A 23,985-nucleotide genomic window follows, 5' to 3' on the forward strand; every position below is an offset into this window, starting at 1 on the left:
GAAAATGTAGCTACTTCCATATTTTCAAGTGTTCGCACACAGTTCTTCACATATAAACGATGAATTTGAATAAATAGCGAATGATTTATTGCGTTAACAGCATGTACAATGATTGTTTTATCATTTTGATTTGTTCGAATCAAACTTTGTTTGCCTCAATTTTTCTTTTGTGAACAACTGAAAAGACTTTCTTATGCTTAGGATGATAACGATTGAACCGGTTTTTTTCAACATGATCCGCCTAGAATTAACGCCTGCCATCAACTTATTATTCTTATTAGTGATGATGATACTGAATGTCGCTGATGATGATGACGACGACAACAATGAAGACGTCCGGATGAGCGAAGATGCAGAGGCTGCCAACCGATATGTCGATGTATAAATTAAACATAAACTGATAAACTCGGTGGTCTGGTGGTGTTAGGGGGTCGATCGGTGTAAGGCGTCTCTCCAGGTTGTTGGTGGATGAAGTGGTCACGTGTTACCAATGTTACGGGTACTTGTCATGAGTGCAGCACAAGCGATTGCCTTCTCATCCGATGACCAATCGGACATTGAATTCACAGTCCAGAACTACACGCCTACCAAATCGCAACAAAATCACCGTTGGTCACGGAAAAATAACAGAAACGAAAACTAAAACAAAAAATACCTGAAAGGTGAAGACGTTTTACTCGCTTGTTGATCTCAACATATAAAACTGTCTAAAAGCTAAAATAACGAACGACTCATTAGGACTCGGATAGACGATACACCAACCCGTTTAGACTGAAAGTTAAGTCAACTTTTACCTGCTATTAGACTAAAGGTGAGTTAATCAACGTTTGTTGCCACAATACTCTTTCTTTCGCATTATTTTAAGTATATAAAATACACGCTAAAATATTCTGTAATTTCAGGATTGAGTTATGCAAGAAAAACTTCCAGTTTAATTATTCTAAAAAAACATGAAATGCTAAGAACGTTTTTCTCGATTGCTGGCTTTAAAAATAAAACGAGAAAATAAAAAAAGAAACAGGAGCTTATTTATTAAGACCCAGATTGACGATACACCAACTCGTTTGGAAGGAAAGTTGTCAATTTTTATCTATTATTATACTACAGTGGAGTTAATCATGGTTGTTCGTCAAGGTTTTTGATCTTATATATTTTAATCACTTAAAATACATGCTGAAATATTCCTCAGTTTTATGATTGAGTTATGTCTGAAAACTTTCATTTTACTTATTTGTAATTCGCAATCGACTCATGAAAGTTTGGCATTTCGTAGTTTTCTATTTATTTACATACCCCATTTTATACAGTACTTACCATTCTCGTCTCTCTCTCTCTTCCACATCTCTCTCTTTTCCACATCTCTCTCTCTCTTCCACATCTCTTTCTCTCTTCCACATCTCTCTCTTTTCCACATCTCTCTCTCTCTTCCACATCTCTTTCTCTCTTCCACATCTTTCTCTCTCTTCCAGATCTCTCTCACTCTCTTCCAGATCTCTCTCTTCCACATCTCTCTCTCTTCCATCTTTCTCTCTCTCTCTTCCACATCTCTCTTTCTCTTCCACATCTCTCTCTCTCTCTCTCTGTTTATTAACAGCTGTACGTAATGAATAAAGAAAATTATAAAATAAATCCATTATAAACGAAAGGGAATAGCGTTACAAGTATTACTACTATTTAATTCGTAGTTGAGGAGTAAGCAATTGAAAGCGAAAGAGAAGATGGATAAAGCGGAAAAAGCCACCCAATTTTGAATTTTGTCCTTTATTATACAATGAAATATTCGATTATATTTTAACTGGCTTTGTAAGCTCACTTATTCGTGATTCAAATAATCTAAGCTTTGGTCAATGTGTGACTCTACTGGTCACATTTTGTTTCTAGCGCATATATTATAATTTTAAATCGTTTTCATCGAAGGGATTCAACTGCACGAAACCTTTCTTATCGAAAATTTCTATATCTTATATCTCTCTATATGAAACTAAATGCCTGTGCATATGATGTTTGTGTGCTCCCTATAGAAAGAAATGTCAGAGAATTTACATACATAAAAGTGTATTATTATTATTTTATTTTTTAGAATCATTTGAGATAATATGTGCTTTCATTTGTTGCGGACTGTTATCCTCATCTTTATAGTTGTTGTTACATCACACTTTGGCCAACTCATCCTCTGACCTTGTTCAGGTGATTAGCGGTGACAAGATAGGAATGCTGAGTATCCCCCAGTAATTACTGACTTCCATACTTGTTGTTGTCTCAGCACGTTTGTAGCCAACTGATCCTCTGGCCTGCTTTGGCCCGTGGCACAGTGGATAGAGGCATTGAGTCCATACAGTTCCAAGTGAGCATTGTCTGAAGATAGTGGTTTCAATCCTACCGAAAGCAGACCAGAGGATGAGTCGGCCGAAACGTAGTGAAACGACAACTATGAAGATGATGATAACAGTTCGCAAAATAATGAATACACAATCTAAAAGTATATTCTTATGTAAAATTTACCAGAGAAGACATCAGAGGTTCCCTGAATGTCTAAGTGCGTCCTAAGGGATCCATCAGAGCATAACCTTATTAACACTAGAAATATATCCTATTTTTATAAAATTTAAATTCTATGCAAAAATTTTCTGAGGAGAACACTGGAAGTGGTCCTGAATCTCTGAGTGTCTTCCTAACCTAAGGGAGCTATAGAGGCTAAACCATCCTTTAAAACTTCAAATATGTCTTATTTCGATGAAATATCGTATATATAATATTCTCATGGATAGACAATACAAAGTTGTCCTACGTCACCCTTCATGTGCCGAATATCAACGTGCGGCAACATCTGGGTGACAGATTTGGGCAGAATCTCCTTAAAATTTCAAATGCGTATATCAAATTTTAATGAAATTTAAGCCATATGTTTATAAGACACTAATTCAAAGAATTTTCCAACTTTTATATCAAAGGGTCAAAACGGGGTGGGGGTGGGGGGCCAATAAAAACAAAGAAAGTAACATGGTGCTATAAGCATAGTTTAAAAATAACATAGCAGTGATCCGCATTCAATCTCGAGAAACACCGGCTATTCCTGTTAGTTACTTAACTTCATATTAATAAATTAAAGTGATCAATAATTTTGATGAAACGGGATTTGATGATATTTTATAATTTCTCGATGAAAAAATATATTGTTGTAAAGTAAATTGAATTTGATACTCAGATTAGAAATTATAATCATACTAGCAGGGAGACACGATGTTGCCCGGGATCGAATGATGATTCACGAACGTTTCACACTTCCATATTTTATTGTCATCAAAATCAGTTAAATCGCCCATTTTTCAATCAAATCGATGGATTGCCTGCTCTACAGGGTGGAAGGATAAAATTGTCGCCCTAAAGAAAACAACACTACAGCTTTAATTTAAAACTTTTATTGAAAAAAAACAAAACAATTCAGGTATCTTTATTAAATAGTAGAGCTGACATCTATTAAGTCTCAATCATCGCCTCGATATGGGTCCGGAACTGGGAGCATGCCTTTTCCACAAACACTGGCGGAAGCTCGGCGAATACTCGGTGGATGGTGGTAATCAGGCTGGCTTTGGTGTTGTGGGAAGTCATGTTGGTGATGTTCTCGATGTATGACCAAACGAAATAGTCTAGCGAGTTCAGGTCGGGGAAGCCGGGAGGAGTGTGATGAGAGAAGGGTACAAAGTCGTAGCACTTCTTCTGAAGCCAAACCTGGGGCTCTTTGGTCTTGTGGGCCAGCGCTGAGTCCTGCTGCCACATCCAGTGTCTGCCAGCAGCCACCTGATTGCCACCACACTCTTCAGCACAACCAGGTATATTTTGCTGTAGACTTTCATGCCGTCTTCGAAGATATGAGGCGGCATGATGTGGACATCACTTGAAACCACACAAAAGACTTTAACCGTGATCAGAAAATTTGTTTTTATCACCCTGGGCACGTCCCTGTTATTCATGGAAATCCAGCGATGTATTTTAAGAGTGCTGGCAATGGTCCTGTTGTCATAACTTGGATCGGTAGAGAGCATGAGTTGTACAGTGGTGCATCTCCAATCTCGCTCGTTGAACATTGTGTCACTTTCATACATGATAAGAGGTTCTTATCACTTTTGGGATTTGTACACAACTGGCCAACTAGTAGATCATCCACAAAAAAAAGACCGGTTTTCATCATACGGAAATGGAATCATGGCGTCTTTTCTAAGGCGACAATTTTATCCTTCTACCTTGTAGTTAGGGACCTGTTGCAGGAGGAAGCTTACATGCCTTCTGCTGTGACTTAGTCCACAATACATTTTAGTCGACATTGCGCTGTAGAGAACCTACTGTTGATTTTATAATTTTTAAAAATATTTAATGGCTTCAATTAAAATTTAAACTGCAAAAGTCAAGTAGCATGGTTCATTTGTGCTCTAAACAGAAGCATTCATTTCGAGCCCTTGTCATATCAAAGAACCTACAGTTGATTTTATATGCCTGGCCTTTCTGCATGTGTTGATAATGGCTTGAATTAAAGTTTTAAATGAAAATGTCAAGTATCATGGTTGAATTGTGCTTTAAACAGAAACATCTATTTCGAGCGCCCCTGGTCATATCATTAATCAACTACTGATTTTATATGTCTGGTATTTCTGCTTGTGTGGTAATAAAACTTCTAAAATGCACTTGTGATGTTAGGCTGTATAAACTGTTAACTTTGGTCAAAATCGCCTGTTCCTTCTTTCATGGGATTATTTCGATTATCGATTATCGAAGACATTTTGATACAAAACCTATCTAAGAGTACTACCAGTCCACATATGTACATTTGTGTGAAATTTCATAAAAATTGGCCCAGTCGTTACGAAGTATATAGGGACCGAAAACACACACACACACACACACACACACACACACACACACACTTTTATATAATAGTAGAGTAGATGTCTATATTAAATGTTATTCGGAAATTCTTTTGCTGCTTCTACAGAAGATTAACCAAATTTAAACGATTCTTACTGACGAAGATTGTCAAAAAACAAAAAAAACAAACAAAAAAAAAACAAACAAACACATGAAGCAGTTTACAAATTGGAAGCAGCAAAGAAATGTGTGACAAACGACAATCAACCACAACGTCAAACCTAAATTGAAAAAAACATATAGAGGACGACATTTTTTAACATTAATTTAAAATTAACAACCCGTAAACTAAACCTAACCTAATCCTTAACCTACCCTAACTACGTACTAATTAAGAGTTTGCCGACAACGGAGAACCTTTCCAAGAAGAAAAAAAAAACAACAAAGAAGGACTAGTGTATTTTTTTTTTCTTTTATAAATAAAAAAAATTCTCGAGGAAAAAATGAGAAATCTTTTTCATCGTTTGCCTTTATTTGAAATAAATCCGTTTTCATAAGAAAATACATTCAGGTTAGCGCCGTTTTAATGATTAAACTAGTAAATAAAAAGTCCTTCGGTAAAAGCATGATTCGATATTTATTCACAGTTTGACGACGACGGCTCGGTTTGACTCGTTTTTTCCAGCTATTGACGAAAAGAGTCTGTTTCGTATTCTGTAAAAGCGTCGATTTTTTTACACGATATTATTTGGCCATTAAATTATTGAACTTCAAATAATTTTAAAGCTATAACTAATAGTTTCTGAAGGTAATGCTGTTTCAATCTCTATTTACAGGGTAGAACGCTAAAATTGTCACCCTAGAAAAGACGACATGATTCCAGTTCCCTTTGATGAAAACCGGTTTTCTTTTTTTGTTGCAGATCATCTACAAGTTTGCCAGTTGTGTACAAATAACAAGAGTGATAAGAACCTCTTATCATGTCTAAAAGTGACACAATGTGCAACGAGCGAGATCGGAGATGCGCCGCTGTACAACTCATGCTCTTTACCGATCCAAGTTATGACAACAGGACCATTACCAGCACCCCCACAATGCAAATCCGGATGGTTCAACGCTTGAGGACAAAGCTTAATGAAGTTTCCGGCCACGGTTATGGTCTTTGGTGTGGTTTAAAGTCAGGGCCACATCCTGCAACCTCACATGTTCGAAGTCAGCTTGAAAGTTAACACCAAAGTATACCTGGATGTGCTGAAGAGTGTGATGATCCCCTGGTGCAATCAGGTGGCTGCTGGCAGACCCTGGGTGTGGCAGTAGGACTCGGCGCCGGCCCACAAGTCTAAAGAGACCAAAGTTTGACTTCAGAAGGAGTGCTACGACTTTATACCCTTCTCCCACTGGCTTTCCTCTCCTCCCCCGACTTGAACTCACTGGACTATTTCGGCTGGTCATACGTCGAGAACATCACCAACATGACTTCCCACAACATCAAAGCCAGCCTGATCACTGCCATCCACCAAGTATTTGCCGAGCTCCCGCCAGTGATTGTGGAAAAGGCATGCTCCCAGTTCCATCGTATTAAGGTGATGATTGAGGCTGAAGACGACTACATTGAATAGATGTCAGCTCTAATACATAATCAAGTTACCTGAATTGATTTTTTTCAATAAAAGTTTTAAAATAAAACTGTAATGTTGTTTTCTTTAAGGCGACAAATTTATCGTTCCACCCTGTAGAAAATCCTTGCATGTAAATAAATTCTAAAACTTACACAAATTTAAAACATTAGAATTTATTAATAATTGTAAAGCCAGAAAAATGATTTTCTATTCTATTAGATAGTTTAAATATTTCCAAATTTAAATTGTGAAAGTCCACATATTATTTTGGTTATTCAACTTTAAAAACGCGACAATAAAGTGAATCCAAATAATAGTAAAAATAAAATTAACTCAAAATTAATAAATTGTGATGTTATTTATTTTGTGATGTCACATGATGTTGTGATGTCACATGATTTTGTGATGTCACATGATGTTGTGATGTCACATGATTTTGTGATGTCACATGATGTTGTGATGTCACATGATGTTGTGATGTCACATGATTTTGTGATGTCACATGATGTTGTGATGTCGCATGATGTTGTGATGTCACATGATGTTGTGATGTCACATGATGTTGTGGAATTCCCAGATTTATCTTCTCTGTTTCTATATTAATAATAATATTATTTTATTTAAGTTTTCTATAATATAAATATCACTTGTCTATTTAAATGTATGTGTGTATGTATACCTAAAACATTCGACAGAAGCGACAGATTTTCACGAGATCGGTATCGTTTTGAAGCTCGACACTTCGGACGACAAATATCGGAAAATTGGCTAAAAACATTAATTCCTTCACCCTCAACTGGGCACTTTTCTGCAGGGAGGGTTCGCTTTTTTCGCCGATATTTTCGAAAGTCATCCCCTCTTTTCGATTGACTAACCTTAATTTAAACCTTCGCCACTTCCGTTTCTTTTTTTTTTCACGTTCTTTTCCTCCTTCGCGGTATGGGTTCGAGCCTGCCTGCCTACTATCATTTTTTTTTGTTTTTTGCTTAACACACACCTTCATACACCCGGGCAACGCCGGGCACCCAGGCTAGTTTGTAATAAATGCCACAATGTATTATTATTAGTATTTATTTGTAATATATTTATTTGTTGCTAATTAAATATTTCTTGCATTGTAATATAAATTTGGTGCTGGTAACAAAGATGGCACCCACTTCAAAAATAGGATATATTTCTAGTGTTATGAGGTTTGAGTATTTTCTGAAAAAAATAAATCAAATTACATTTTACCGCTCTTCACAACATAGATCAACGTTCAATAAAATAAAATGATTAATTAGAATGAAATATTTATTTTGTAGGATAAAAGTTATCGACGAAAAAGTCAAGCAATAAACTGACCGAAAAGAACACATATAAATAAAGCATTGCTTTCTGAAAGTTTATTTTATTCTTCAACTATTCATCCGAAATAGTACGATTCTGTACAACGTATTGTGTTCGCAAATTAGTTCTTACACGGATCTGGCCAATTCTTGTAATGATACAAATACTTTATTACAAATACAGATTTCATCAGTGAGAAATATTTCGAGGAAAAAATGACTGAAGAAAAAAAAAACCCACCTGAGATCGCAGCAAAGTTTGTCGGTAAGTTTGTTTGCTTTATAAGTCTCTTTTCTTTCTTTTTTTATTACATTTTCACCCCAAACAAGGCATATTGCCACTTTGATGTAGGGGGCTCCTATCAGGGACATAGGCATCAGAGAGTTGGGCAGCAAGATGTCAGTTCACGTTACACTTGAACTTCTGCATGTCAGTACAGTTGGGGAAGCAGGGACCCGGAAAGGGGATTCCAAAGTCTAGCAGTTCTGGGGAAAAAAACTACTGGAGTAGAAGGCTCTCTTACATCTAGGGATCGCTACTGTGTAGGGATGTAATTTTGCTGCTTGTCGGGTTTGTCGGGGGTATTTATGTCGAGGGGGTACAAGTGATTGCAGTTCGATCGGAGCATTCACCATTAAAATACTTGTAGAACAGGCAGAGGGATGCAACATTTCGTCGATGGGACAGAGGTTGAAGCTTAGATGACAGTTCAAGACCTATCAGGTTGGCGACTCTCTTTTGAACCTTGTCTAGGAGTGAGAGATTAGTAGCAGATGCACCAGCCCAAATATGACAACAATACTCCATACATGGGCGAATGGTGGCTTTACAGAGGTACAGTATACTTTCGGGCGTTAGTAGCTTTCTAGCACGGTAGAGAGAGCCTACCTTCTTCGTAGAGATCCTGACAATGTTCTCAATGTAATTGTTCCAACTCATGTTTCCTGTGAACGTTAGGCCGAGAAGTTTAAAAGAAGTACTTTCAGATAATGAGTCTTTGGCCATTGCTATTGGTGGTAGAGAAGGTTTCTTGTATTTATTGAAAGACACAAGTTTAGTCTTGATGTGACCATTCATTTTTGTCCCCATTCTACTACAGATTGAAGGTCATCCTCTAGTGTTTCCTCGATTTCCTTAGATATGTGTTCATTTGTCTTCTTGTCGTGTCTGTTATAGAGCATGGCGTCATCAGCATATATACCCATCTCAGAGACAATTTTGTCAGGAAGGTCATTTATGAATATTAGGAATAATAAAGGTCCAAGGATAGACCCCTGAGGCACTCCTGCATTTACATCATATTGTTTAGATGTACGACCGTCGAGAACAACCTGGATTTTTCTCTTATCTAAGAAGGATTTATGTTGATTATTCGTCCAGTGATACCGTATGATCTGCTTTTCCTGAGACGACTTTCATGCCAAAAAAGCCTGTCAAAAGCCATTGATTTACTTTATATTTATTATATATTCGTTTATTATGCATTAACTAATGTATTTTTGTTGGTTAAACATCTATTTTTTAGTCAATAATCTCATTTCAACTATAAAATGTTGACAGAATATTTATTATGAATAACAGTTCAAATTCTTAACATTTCCTCAGATAGCCCCGACAAATGTCCCAGTATTTTTTATCATTATTTCAGAATATTTTTAAAATATCTATTTTTTTTACGTTATTTACCACACATACCCCATAGGCATGATGACGTAGAACGGAGTTAATAGAGTTTTATGGAGAACAGTCACCAACTAATTAGTTTTATGTCCCTATTCATTATCATTCGAGATCTGGAATATGCTGTCTGCTTCTCTACTTTAGTGAAGGGTGTCTCCTAATCCTACAGCTGTCATACTTGTGTCATTAATGTTTACTTACATTTGAAGACGAACTCATGTGCAGACAATTTCTGTTTAAAACTATCTTGTGTCATATTTATGTGTACGTTTCAGTTCTGTCGTTAGGTTGACTTGTGACAATTGACTTGTATACTTGAGACTTCATTTGGAATTACTGCATATGAGACAGTTTTCTTTGATCATACACAAGCAGTCCGCACTTTGTGACTGTTTCAATTGAATAGTTTGTGCAGTTTATGTTGTAGAAAGTATTTATCTAGCAATTTAAGGAAAAATGCGGCCATACAGATGTATTAGTATTATTATTAGGATAGAAGAGGGACGAGAACGAGGTTATCATTCTCTTCTTACTGTCTGGTCTTGGGTGGACAAGTATAGGATCTTATTTTGGAGTCTACTCTTTCGCAGGAAATAATGTTTTTTACTGTTTTTTTTCTGTTTTTTGTTTTTTTACTGTTTTTATTTTTACATTTTTTTTTTTACTGATTTTTTTAGAGTTTTTTTTACTGTTTTTTTACTGTTTTTTTTTTTACTGATTTTTATTTATATATATATTTTTTTTTACCCCAAACAAGGCACAGTGCCCCTAAGTCATAAGTCTATTTGGGACCAGGACTCAACAATTTTGACGAAGATAGGACCATCAGTCGGCCGATTATTCGATCTGTGGCATTTCAAACGCATGGACTGAATCGATATTTCTAGAAAATGGATAAATTATTGACGCTATTAACTTGCCTCCCGACGAGGGCATAGTTAGGCATAGGATCGATTTTTAATGAGAGAAAAATCAAGCCCCCCCCCCAATGACAACTCTTAATTGGAACTAAATACAAAGTCGTCTCTGTTTAGAAATATTTCTTCTTTATTGATCGAGGACAGAAAAGATGAAATTTATTAACAGTATCAGAACAAATACTACACTTTGATCCTATTTAGAACAAAGGTCAATAAACGTCTATTATTGTTATTATTTTATTGACTGAGTTTCCTTCTCCTAATCTTCCTCCTGCTCCGGCTCACCTTCGCAGCTTAACCCAGGACCCCCTCTTCCGTTTACAAACGCTATTATATATTTATAGTTCACAACGTCCGTTGAAAGTCCTTTCGAACTAACGTTTATGTTCGTGATATCGCTGAAATAATTATGAGTTGCGGTGGAAATACATCAACTTGAAGATGTTCTTATTCTCATCTTTCTCAAAATGTTTTGTCTCTTTTCCAATTCGATCATCCGGATGAAAGAGATACGACGTCACGTGACTTCTGTTTTTTTTTAATGTTTTTTTTTTTACTCTGTCTTATATTTGACGAACGGTAATTGCCATAGGTTACTTAAATAACCATAACCATGGCAACCGAAAGAGGTTAATAAAATCATTCGCAACGAAAACTCGTCTTACTACAATCATTGCAAATGAATTTCCTTTCTTCATCTACTTACCTCGAACTAAACTAAATTTCCAAGATTTTTTCCAAATGTCCGTCTCTTACACACAATACCACAGAGCTGATTCCAACTGACTACAACATAGTCGTTTTTAAGTACAATATTAGAAAATTATTGTTGAGCCAGACTTAAATGATCAATTTCTGCCCAGATCGTCTATAAACATCAAAGTGTTTTCTCACTATCCTCGAATAGTCTTTGAGCCTTGATAATCGGTGACTCGTTAGTCAAAACAAATGAACAAAAAGCTAAACAATCTTGTATAAACAACACATTCATTCACGTGTGGTAATCAGCTGATAATAACCTATGTTCCCTATTTAGGGTTAGGTTCTCTGCTTCTGCTTCACTACCGACACAATTTAGTTCCGTTTGTTATTTTCAAAATTGTCATGGAATAAAATTCGATTCATGCAAATTTTAAGTTTGAAAGATGCTGATTTATTTAATATCTCTAGGATTTAAACCTCTTGGCAACCTTGTTGTAAGTGTTAAGATAGCACGTTGGAATATGGAAAACAAAAGTAGTTCCGTAGATGGCATTTCTTGTGAATAACCCATATAACGTAGATATAATTCACACACACACACACACACACACACACACACACACACACACACACACACACACACACACACATATATATATATGCATATATATATGTGTGTGCATATATCAGGCATTTTAGCCTGACGATTCTTTACGGAGTGAAAAGCAGAATGAAACACTTGCTATATATTTTCATAATTTACTATATATATATATATATATATATATGTGTGTGTGTGTGTGTGTGTGTGTGTGTGTGTGTGTGTGTGTGTGTGTGTCACAGTATAATTATACATTTAGTATAACCTTGTGATAAAGATTTCCAGCGTTTTCGTGAAACCTAAGGTATCGATGGATAATAAAAATAATATATAGTGTCCGTTAAATATCTCTCTCCCCCTCTCTCCACCCACTCTCTCTCTCTCTCTTTGTATGTTAATTTCTGTTATGTGTTGTCCATCATCTGTCAGTTTCAGTCTCCATGTTCTCATTGCATTTTCATGTTGATGATCCTGCTGGGTATTTTATACATTTTAAAGCATGCTTAGGGGATCCTGTCGCATGCTTTTTTGTAGTCGATCCATGCCGTGGCTAGATTCTTTCTCCTTCTTTCTACCTCCTTCAGAATCTTTTGATCTATATATAGCAGATCATGTTTTCATCTTTTTCCTTTTCGGTATCTTTTCTGTTCCTCGGGAAGAAATCCACGATTATTCAGGGAGTGGTAGATTTGTTCCCTCAGTTGTGCTGTTAGTATTTTCCACATAGTGGGTAAGCACATGATAGGCCTTTCTCTGTACTCTTCTGTATTACTGTGGTTCTAGATTTTGTCACTCAATCTGGCACGTTTGTTTCCTGTATACATCTCAGGTTTTGAGCTATCCTTTTGTGTAATGTTGTGAATTTTTGAACCAGTATGCATGTATCCCGTCGTGCCCTAGTACCCTAGTGCCCTTCAGTTTGCCATTTTTCCTATGGTTTTCTTTCTCGTTTCCTTGCTGATTTTATTCATTGTTCCTTCTTCGATTTGTTGTAACTCTTCTTTTATGTCTTTCAGCCATTCCGCATTTCTGATCCCGTCATTCTTTCCATATTTTACTCCAGCAAAGTTTTGTTTCCGTCGGGGTTGGTCGTTCTGTTTTTGCTTTGCCTCCGTTCACATTTTGGTAGAATTGGCTTTCATTGTTTTCAAGTGACTTGTTTTGCTTGCATTGTTCAGATTTGTATGCATATCGTCTCAATTTCCCTTATTTTGATGCTATTTTTTGTTTCAGATCCTCATGTTTCTTGTTTAACCTCTTCCTGATGGTCGCATTTCCAATTTTCCATCTTATCTACATCGCTTTCTTCCTGTTTATCGTTTTGACTTCTTTTTTTTTTATGTTTGTTGATTTGGGTTTCGAGCCTCGTTTCCCATCTAGGTTTTGTCGGTTCATCTTTCCCTGAATGTTTTTCTGATTTGAAGTTCATACTTATTATTATTATTATTATTATTATTATTATTATTATTATTATTATTATTATTATTATTATTATTATTATTAATTTAGGTCCCGCTCCTAACAAGTATGTTATTCCACCAACTATTGGCACAGACCAAAATAAAACATTTCCGCAAGAACCATCCTACAGCATACGACCAAACACGCGGAGTAAGTATAAATCCATTAGTTTTCACATCATGCAATTTTTAAATATCTATTTATGCACAAATTCATTTTTTAAAATTTTACAACCTGCACTAAATTCTGTAGCGTTTACTCAATAATATCACTTTAAAAACGCTTTATCCATTAGTCTGTGTTGAGTAGAATAATCTCGAGTTCTGTCCCGAATGAAACAAAATTAGAATATTTGATATTCTATTTTATCACGATAAATAACGCATGAAAAATAATTTTACGTGTATAAAGTATGATACATAATTACAAAAACACTTCATTTATTAATAGTTGGTCTACAACATTTATAAAGAAAATAAAACGAGATATTCGATTAAATATACGCGTTGTTTCTATGCAACAGCAGAATGCACCAACTAATCCTTTACAAAGGTGAACAGAAATAGATGCGCTAAGTACTATACAAAAACTTATCTTTTCTTTTAATGTTATTTTCATTTATTAAAATTTTGTCTATGAGAAAATATAATAACAGTAAATATTTAATTTTTTTAATTTAAAATTCTACAAACCGTCAATGATTTTTTATTGAAAATATAAAAAAATGAAAAATGGCGAACATATATCGAATATATGTAACAATATTTGCAAATGTTAAAATATCACAGATTGAATTACATTTTCTCAGTAAAACGCTACGAAAATTTCACTCATAAATAATTGGTCCTCGGTTCTCTAACAATTCATGTTTTGATTTAGTGCCCTATACATGTATATAAACATATAAAAACGAACTACCGGTTCCTTCTAGAATATGATATCAGTGGTACTGGATTTTTAAAAATAGTTATTAGAAATGCGTCTCCTTCCATTGATGTGTAAAACGGGATAGAACCAGAATAAGTTTCCATTAACCATCCACACATTTCAATGCAGTCTTTCTAAAATAGGAAGTACGACATTCTTGTTTAACTGTAGTTTGTCGCAGATCCTGCCATTCTGTTCATTTCGAACGCTTGAATACCTTTCTCAATTCTCTTCACCATTATTCTCTTTGATAGATGGAATAAGTTTTTGGAATAGGTTTTTGGAATAAGTTTTGGGGATAAGTTTTTGGAATAGGTTTTTGAAGTAGGTTTTTGGAATAAGTTTTTGGAATAGGTTTTTGGAATAGGTTTTTAGAATAAGTTTTTGGAATAGGTTTTTGAAATAGGTTTTTGGAATAAGTTTTTGGAATAGGTTTTTGGAATAGGTTTTTGGAATAAGTTTTTGGAATAGGTTTTTGGAATAGGTTTTTGGAATCAGTTTTGGAATAGGTTTTTGGGATAGGTTTTTGGAATAGGTGGTCAAGTGTTTCATCCCAATAGAACTTTCTGTTCTTTGTCCTCAATGGTTTATTTTTTTGAAAAGACATTTGTGAGTCAAACCATGACATTTGTGGAGATGGGAAGTGAAGGATGGCTTATTTCATTCTTTTTTTTTTATTCAACACAGTTTGCGGTAAACTCGGCTTCCCTTTGGCAAAGTGAAAACTGTCTTTATTAAATACAATTTTCTTGTTTGCGCAATACTCAATACTGTGTCAGAATGAAGAATCTATGGAGTCGTGCCATTAGAGCCATAAAAGACTGTCGTCTATATATTGGGTTTTACGGTGATATCATCAAACCAACGGGTGTATTGCTTGAATGGGATGGATTCGCAGGGAGAGAGCGAGGTCGGGAAATTGGGAGGCAATAAGCCCAAAGGTTATTTATATTATTTGAATTCATCGGACTGTTGTCTTGAGTATGATTTTCACAATGTTTCGGTCGATGTAACCTCCGACCTTCTTCTGGTATATCTTGTCAAACTCAGGAATGCTACTATCGAATTCGGGAATTTGGACGGAATTTTGAGCGGAACCCTTTATTTACTTCACGGGGATAGCATGTTCTTGTTCCATCAGCCGTTGGAGGTTCGTTAGAAGTAATTCACAATTGTATTTTTTCAGTCGGCCACACTGAGGATTGAACTTTCAACCTTCAAGAGAATATCACTTTTACAATTGATTTCTCCAAGTACTCTAACCATTGTGCCATGGGTCCTTGTGGAAAATACTGGCACGAATTTTAGGAGTCTTAAACCTATTTCTAGTTGTAAATATCACTATTTATTACTAATTATTACTATATATATATATATATATATATATATATATATATATATATATATGTGTTTCTATTTGGTACTTGTATATATTATCTATTGTTTATAATTATGGTTAATGATTAAATTCTATACTAGGTCTACTTAATAATTGGTTATTCCCCAGCATATGTGCTGCTTTTTGAGTCCTCTTACTCTCCATTATTCTTCTTTGTGTATAATTTTTACTTCGTCCCATAATTGTAGATGGTTTCCTTTTTCCTTCCATATATGATCAGCTATACCTGATTTTTCAATCTCTCTAGGTACTACGGATTTCGATGTTCTAACCGTACTTTTAGTGGACGACACGTTTCACCTTTGTATAGTTTTCCACATTTACATGAGATTTCATATACACAGTTTGTTAGTCATGATATTTTCTGTAGGGGACTTGACTTTCACAAATTGTTTCCGGAGAGTTGAATCACTCTTGAATACTGTCCTGATGTCATATGGATTACGTATTCGTTTAAGTTTTTCAGACAAGCCCTTCATATATAGTATACAAACTGTGGTGAGTTTCTGAGTCGTGTCATTTTGTGTTTGGTCCAGATTTTCTGGATAGTTGTTTCGGTGGAGGGGTTCTTTAAACTGTCCATCTCCTCTTGATATGCACTGATGTTACTACATATTGCTTTTGCTCGGTGCTGTATGCAATGAATGATTCCTTTCTTTACATTATATGGATGGTGGGAGTTTAAGTTTAGGTGCTGTCCAGTGAAAGTTGGCTTTCAGTATAGAGATGAGATAAATCCCTAACCAGTGCGAGTAATCAGCACATCTAGGAACGATAATTTATTGTTATGTTCTTTTTCCATTGTGAGCTGTATAGTTGGACGGATCCAGTTCACATGGTATAGTAACGTTTGAACATCTCCCTGATGGGACCAGAGTATGAATGTGTCATCTACATATCGCAACCACATTGTTGGCTTTAGCGATGTTGATCCTAATGCCATTTCCTCAAAGTATTCCATGTATGCATTGGCCAGTACCGGGAACAATGATGATCTCATTACTAGACCTTCGTTCCTGCCGATATATATCGGATCCCATCACGAAGTATATAGTTTCTACACAGAAGGTCAACATCTCCATTATATTGTCAATTGGGATGCAAGTGTGTTCTTTCAGAGAAGCATCCGATGTCAGCTTATCCCGTACCACTGTCTCACCAGTGGGTACTTTCGTGAACAGACTCACTACATCTAGACTCACCATCTGGTTGAAATGAATTGTTTATTATTTCCATGAAGTTAGCTGAATTCTTGACCCGTCCACCTATACAATCCTCCTCTCAAAATTCAGAAAATCCCAGCGGTGTTTTCTGACACGGCATGTCGTGCCTCTTTTGTTTCCAATTTTATGCGCAGAAACAAGACAGCTCTGATGTGTAAACGGCTTTCCATTGTGCTCCGTATCTTATGGGTGTTTGACATGAAATATCCCTCTTGGTGTCCAAGTAGTTTCTGAATTTCTAGCTCACTCGCATACGTTTGCGCCCTTGTGTCTGCAAAAGCAGGGATACAACGGCTGCGCTGGCTCACCGTTTTTTCAGTACATGTGCAAAGCTTGTGTGAGTTTTAGGTATTATAGTTACCTGCACTGTCACTGAGTGGGTAGCTCTGGGGCTCACAAGTGAAATTGCTCCCCATTCCACGTAAGGCGAGGCACATTTGCCGGCCATGTTTTGTGTTTGCAAGCAGAAAAAATCTGGGGTACCTTTGGTGAATATTAATGACTCCTCACTTCTCGATACTTTGCTTGTGGCTTCGTTCTGGACCCCTTAAATTTATGGCATACCTTTTTAGGTGTCCTATCACTCTGCAAAGTGACACTTGAGTCCAACTGCTGGACAATCCTTTCGGCTCATCGATCCTCTAGGGTGTGACGTCTTTCTGCATCCACATTTGGTATGTCGTGTGGTTGAAGGGGCCTTATTCTTCTGATGGTGCTGTTCTTAACTCGACCTTTATACGCCAGATAACGCAAGATGATGTGTGGAATAGTAAAAATGAGGAGGCAGGTCAACCATAAAACCTCTGCCCCAATGTAGCAAGCGAAACTATCTCACCCAGTACTCTCTTTTGGTGTCCTGTCCATCAAATATTTCGTTTAAATAGCCCACTTGCTATCGGCAAATTTGTTCATTTGGACATTGAATTCTAAATTCACATAATTTGGCCGCAGATCGATAAGAAATACATTATTTACTCACCCTAATTCTGCCTCATAAAGTCGAATTTCTATTGCTGGACTTGTTTGTGTACTCCTTTTACTGTCACCAGTCGTATCTGACATAGAATGTACTCCTCTGTGGCACAGTTGAGCCTCTCTGATCCTATCAGTTCAAAGAGTAGCCTGTTTATTTTCGGTGTACATGTCTCCCGTAATTTATTCCGGATGTTATTGGGGTCTTCCAATCCACATACATCTTTGTATTGGCCCATGTGTCCAAAAACAATGTCCAATATTCATCAGTGGTATCTAATCATATCAAGGGCCGTTCTTTTTTCTCATCAGCGATGTTCGGTCTGCTGCGCAGCGTTTCTTTTCTTGATTCGATGTTTTCTTTCTGAAGCTCATTAAGTTGCTTTAATATATGCATGCTTTCTTGCTGCATAGTGTCTGGTGGTAAGTACGTTCAATGTCTATTGTAATGTTTATAACTGCATGTTTTACGATGTTGATCCTGTTCGTAGCGATGTGTAAAATGAGAAAATGTGTCCTTCAGTTCGTCATTACCACCCACACAAAAAGCAAATAGTCCCTCCGTTTGTCCTCTATATATAGCTATCAGGGAAAATAACTCCATTGTTACTTCTTGTTATCAGGGGAGATAACTCCACAGGTACTTCCTGTCATTGGAAGCAGATGACTTTTTCCTATACAACACGTAAAGTCATTTAAGTGCCCCCAAAATCTCGAAATATTTTTAATAAATTAAACACTATTTATTAAGATTTATTTATTAATTAAGAAATACTGAAAATTTAATTAAAATTTAATTATGGATTTTATAAATAAGGACTATCCATTTTTTGTTTAGAAAACAAATTACTTATAAGTTTCATCTTTCATTGTCCGTCGTATTAATTATTATTACATCATTTAAAATTGATGATCGCGAAATTTGGAGGTCTCCCCTTTTTATTAACAGAGTTTAAGCCTTATTACCAAGAATAACGGAGAAAACAATTTTTTACAAAAGGGATATAACTCTGGTCTTTACACGTGCAAAAACTGTAAATAATACTACTTCATGTTAAAAAAAAATTGTAAAATTCTTGTTTTGTCGTTTTTTTTTCGGAAAGTGCTGGTTTTGAAAATTGTGTATTTAAAAAAAATACCTGTCCAATTTTTATTCGCTAGAAATAACTGACCACAGTCCCGGTCCAATTTATGGTTTTAACAGTCGGATGACGCGCTCGGGCCTCTCCAGTATTCCTACAGCAAGAATATCCGGAAGACACAAAGAATCTTGTGAGTAAAATTATTTGCTTTCATGTATCGTTTACATCTCAACCATTGCTTATTCAGTTTCATCAATAACAAAAGCTTCCATCCGATTGTCCCTTATCCCCGCAATTTCAATTCCATGTTGGACGTAACTTCTGTGAACAATTCCATTCTCACGGTAGGACACCTTTCCCGAAAGGGCGATTGTTTGATATTTGTTAACTCCTTATCTACAATATATCCTGTTTATGACTTATAAGTATTCACTTTTGTCGATAGTAATAAACAATTCAGCGATCATAATGCGAAATCCTGTTTTCTTTAATCTGCGTCGTGCGTGTGTCTAGCACGACCATCCTTCAAGACTGATGACGATCCACTTCTGGTGCATAATACTTATTACAAAAATTAATTAACGGGAAAATCTTTCTAATTGATTTATTCGAGTTGGTTTTTCTCTGATTGCTACATGAATTGACATTCAAATATTTGAATTTCGATTCTATTCACACTGCATCAGACCATTGCACCCTCTTTTTAATGTTGCTTTTCTCGCCAGGAAAAGAAAATGAAGAAAAAAAAAGAAAGGACAGAGAAAAGAGAAAAGGGGAAAGGGTGAAAGAAAACGAATAAAAGAAAGAAGGATAAACAAAGAACGGAGAAAGAAAGGAACAGAATAATCGTTACAAGTTGGTATCCAATCTGAACATGCTAAATAACAACTAATGATTTTTCATGTACTTTGTAGTAGTCATGCTATGAACTAAAAAAAAAAAAAAGCAAAAAATATATTTTCTTTGCTGCCAGCGCGGGTAAATCAGGGGAAGAAAAAGACGCAAGGGATGTGGCATGTTTTATGGAAGAGAAGACGAGAGAAGCCACGTGAAATGGCGAGAGTTTCAGAACATAAATGGCTATATTCTAAGGGAAAGGAGACAGTTTTTCACACATGCTTGATGAATAAACCTCCGTCAGCGCATGCGTATTGAACAAAATGATGATCAAGGAAAATAGTCCCCCTTGAAAAGTGTTTTGGTGTTGTGATCTATAACTTTTCAAACTCTACAAAGCAAATTAATAAACACTCACGCGTACATAACGTGGCATCAACACTCATGTGCGTGTGATACTAACGTTGTTATAAATTGATATCTTTTTAATAATTGGTTTTTATTTGATATTAAGCATCAATAATTGGAAATTTATTTCTAATAATATTTGTTTCTACTTTTTGTATGCGTATATATGTTTGTATTTTTTATCTATGCGATATTTCAATGTGAAGTTTAAAATTTATCATGGTTGTTTTTGTAGTTTTAGGTTTTATGCGAAACTCTGTGAAAGTGGAGATAATCTTGGTGGCTAGCTTTGCTGGTTGCCATCTTATTTTAACTCTTTTTTTTTTTAAATTCTAATATGTCATAGAGAGGCATACCTGGTTAATCGTGTAAATTTATGTCTATTGCCCATACTACAGGTTAAATAATATTACTGCCTGTGATGATATGCCCTCTTTTTTACAATGTATTACAATTATTTTATGTATTCCTTTCGTTATTACCACTGACTAATAATAAACAGACAGTTATTTATAGAAAAGCAAGAGTGTATAGAAGAAGAGTGAGAAATAAAAAAAACAAATCGAGAGAGGGTGAAAATGATAAATATAAATGACTAAAAGATGAATCGCTTGATGTGTTATTTGCAAATGACAGCTAATTAGAACAATTAAACTGAAAGTTTCTGAACATAAGCCTAAAAGTGAGTAATATTTTAGCATTATTTTTATTAAAGATTTGGAACGCATTTTTCTTTGTTATTATCAGAAGTGAGCCCTCTAAAATGTAAACATTCTAAATATTTAAAAAAAAAAATATTGATTTTGCCTACTTGGCAGCTTCCTTCTTTTGGAATAGGATCAAAAAAAAAAAAAAAAAAGAAAAGAAAAAAAAATCCGTCGAATGTAGTTAAAGCATTATTAATTATTTTTTTTTTCTAGATTTATGGGAAGGAATCCAAGACAATCCTGGTCCGAATCAATACTGCGTGGAAAAATTACGCATAATCCGAGAACGCACAGCTCCAACATTCAGCCTAAAACCGCGCCCGAAAGAGACCAAGAACACGATACCCTCACCGTGTGCCTATACCTTACCAGAAATCCTTGGTGAACGTCAGGTCAACCTCAACAGTGTACCATTCTATTCGATAAATAAACGTATCGAGTACAATAGTTACTCGTATGATTTTGCTAAAACGCCCGGACCGGCCGGTTACAAAGTATCTCCAATGTACGTCACCTTAAAACAACCGCCCGTCTATTCGCTCAAAGATCGAACGCGAATACCTAAATTTAAGATGGATAATCCTGGACCAGGAGCATACGATTTGCACAGTGCCAAGTTTATTAAAAGAACTGCTCCGAAATATTCACTGGGAATTAAACATTCACCCTACAAAATGACAGTGTGTCAAGACATTTTTTATTGACTCTAATAAGGTTGCACACTGCATTAACACACATTTTTATACAAAATACATTTAATTACGTTTTTTTTATAGCTTTAATAACAACCACTGATGAGATCAATTAAACACGCCCTTGCATGTTTTTGTCATGATTTTCAATACTATATAAACGCACATCTTTATGCAAAAATAAATTATTATTTATTGAAATTATTGAAATTATTGAAAAAATATTATCTTCGTATTAAAATTTTCGGCATTATTTTGCAAAACACACACACACACACACACACACATATATATATATATATATATATATATATATATATATATATATATATATATATATATATATATATATATATAAGGCAATCATGAAAGGAAGACGTATTCCTTCGGAATTCATTTTATATAAAAAAAAAAAAAAGACCGAGGAGAAAATGAAAATGGATAACGACTAAAAGATAAAAGTAGGGAAATAGAGGGGGGGGAAACGAGTCAATTGACATGTTTCGCCCTCACTCATCCAAATTGGAATCGAGGGATTTGTTTTTTAGTAATTTGTTTTTCTTAATGATAAAATCTAAAAAAAGAGACGGAAGCAACAGCAATCGTATGGGAATGAATTTTAGAGGCTGATCACGTTCAAACCCAACAAGCAGTCATTTTGCTTACAAAGGGAAGGCTTCCTAAGACGAACGTGAACAGTCTCCAAGACTTTTAGATGATATACGGAGTGAGCTCGACTCAATACGAAGAAAGAGTCGATGCTGAAGTTCGTTGCACAATCCCGGTATTTAATAAAGTGTTCCGTTATAGCAGATCCATATGTGTTGCTTTCAGCGTCGGTAGGTAGGAATGTTCCATTCATCATTTTGCTCGGTACATGTTGTTGTATGCGACTTTCCAATTTTAAAGACGTTCGACCTACGTAGTCGGCACCGCAACCACATTTAAATGAATAAATGACATTACTAATATGATGAGGGGGTAGAACATCTTTTTTATTGGAAGCCATTAGTGGTTTTGTATTATACACAACACGAACATCTGAAGCAAAATAACATCCTTCAATAGTTGAACTAATTTGTTTGGTGAATTTTTCACTTACTTTCCCCAACCACGGCAATCGAATACAAACCGGGCATTTATCCACCATATTGGGGTTTGTTCGTAAAAAATCTGCTCATTTCCTTTTAATGGTGGCTTCAATTACATCTAAAGGATGCCCATTATTGGACAAAGCATCTGTAATTGTATTTAATTCCTCATCCAAATTTTCTAGCGAGCGGATCATTATGGCACGATGTGTTAATGTCCACATTAAATTATATTTGCGCTTGTTAGGACAGAATGAATCCACGCGTGTATACAGCCCAGTGAATGTTGATTTGCGATAAATCGACGTGAGGTAACTAGATGGAGTTTTCGTTAACAAAACATCGAGAAACGTCAGGGCGGAATTATCTTCACTTTAATACGTATACTTTAACGCCGGATGCATACTGTTTAGTAACGATAAAAATTCATTTGCCTACGAATTACTATCAAATAGGTAAAACGTGTCGTCCTCATATCTAAAATAGACCAATGGTTTTATGGGTCCGGCCATTAATTTTTCCTCATGGAATCCTACAAAAATGTTGGCCAATGTGGGTCCCAACACGAAGCCCATCGACACGCCTTCAATATATATATATATATATATATATATATATATATATATATATATATATATATATATGTATGTATGTGTGTGTGTGTGTGTGAGAGAGAGAGAGAGAGAGAGAGAGAGAGAGGTTTAGTACATAAGAATAATGAACAAGCATGAAAGAGACTAGTAAAATAAATGATACAAACGCATCTCTAAAACCAACTGATATTTCGGTAGATTCAGTCTACGTTAATGTTTTCAATAAAAATTTTCTATGACAAACATTAATATCGTTTGAATTAATAGACATTTAAGTTGATTTTAAAGTTGTGTGTGTTTTTTACTAGCATGATTTACTATTTACACAAAACTATTTTATATATTAATAATTCTATTTTGTTTGAAATTTAATTTTATATTTTTAATTTGATCATATATATATATATATATATATATATATATATATATATATATATATATATATACATTGTTTTGTGATATGAGGAAAACATCATCCACTAACCAACGAAACACGTGTAAGACGCAATATAATGACAATTTAGGCGTTTGGCTAAATAAAAAAATAGGTAAAAATTAGAAAAAGCAAAACAAAAAAAATATTCGTGAGTGTGAAGTAATTTCATCTTTTGACATTTCGAGTAAAAAATTACTGTTACACACACACATACACACACATATATATATGTGTGTACATGCACACACACACGCATATATATATATATATATATATATATATATATATATATATATATATATATATATACTAGCAAAAGTACCTGTCGTTGACTGGATTCAAAAACAGCCTACAGAAAATGGACTCTGATTTATGAAAGTATGATAGGTTATGAAAAGGAAGGGTTCTAAAGAGATAGCTTCGAATTTGGGGGTATCAAAACCAAA

The 23,985-nt window shown here is 35.2% G+C and overlaps 1 protein-coding gene across 1 annotated transcript; it reads left to right on the plus strand.

Moving 5' to 3' along the window:
- Positions 1 to 508: 508 nt before the first annotated feature.
- LOC145241664 (ciliary microtubule associated protein 1A-like) lies at positions 509 to 21,700 on the plus strand. The gene is made up of 5 exons (XM_080104798.1): positions 509 to 811; positions 7,992 to 8,072; positions 13,221 to 13,322; positions 18,855 to 18,965; positions 20,941 to 21,700. Exons 2-5 carry the CDS (start codon positions 8,024 to 8,026, stop codon positions 21,429 to 21,431), a joined length of 753 nt encoding a protein of 250 aa, XP_079960924.1. The 5' UTR covers positions 509 to 811; positions 7,992 to 8,023; the 3' UTR covers positions 21,432 to 21,700.
- Positions 21,701 to 23,985: the final 2,285 nt, after the last annotated feature.

This window comes from Euprymna scolopes, chromosome 20 (assembly GCF_053919585.1).
Source record: "Euprymna scolopes isolate OS-2025 chromosome 20, ASM5391958v1, whole genome shotgun sequence".
Taxonomy (NCBI): domain Eukaryota; kingdom Metazoa; phylum Mollusca; class Cephalopoda; order Sepiida; family Sepiolidae; genus Euprymna; species Euprymna scolopes.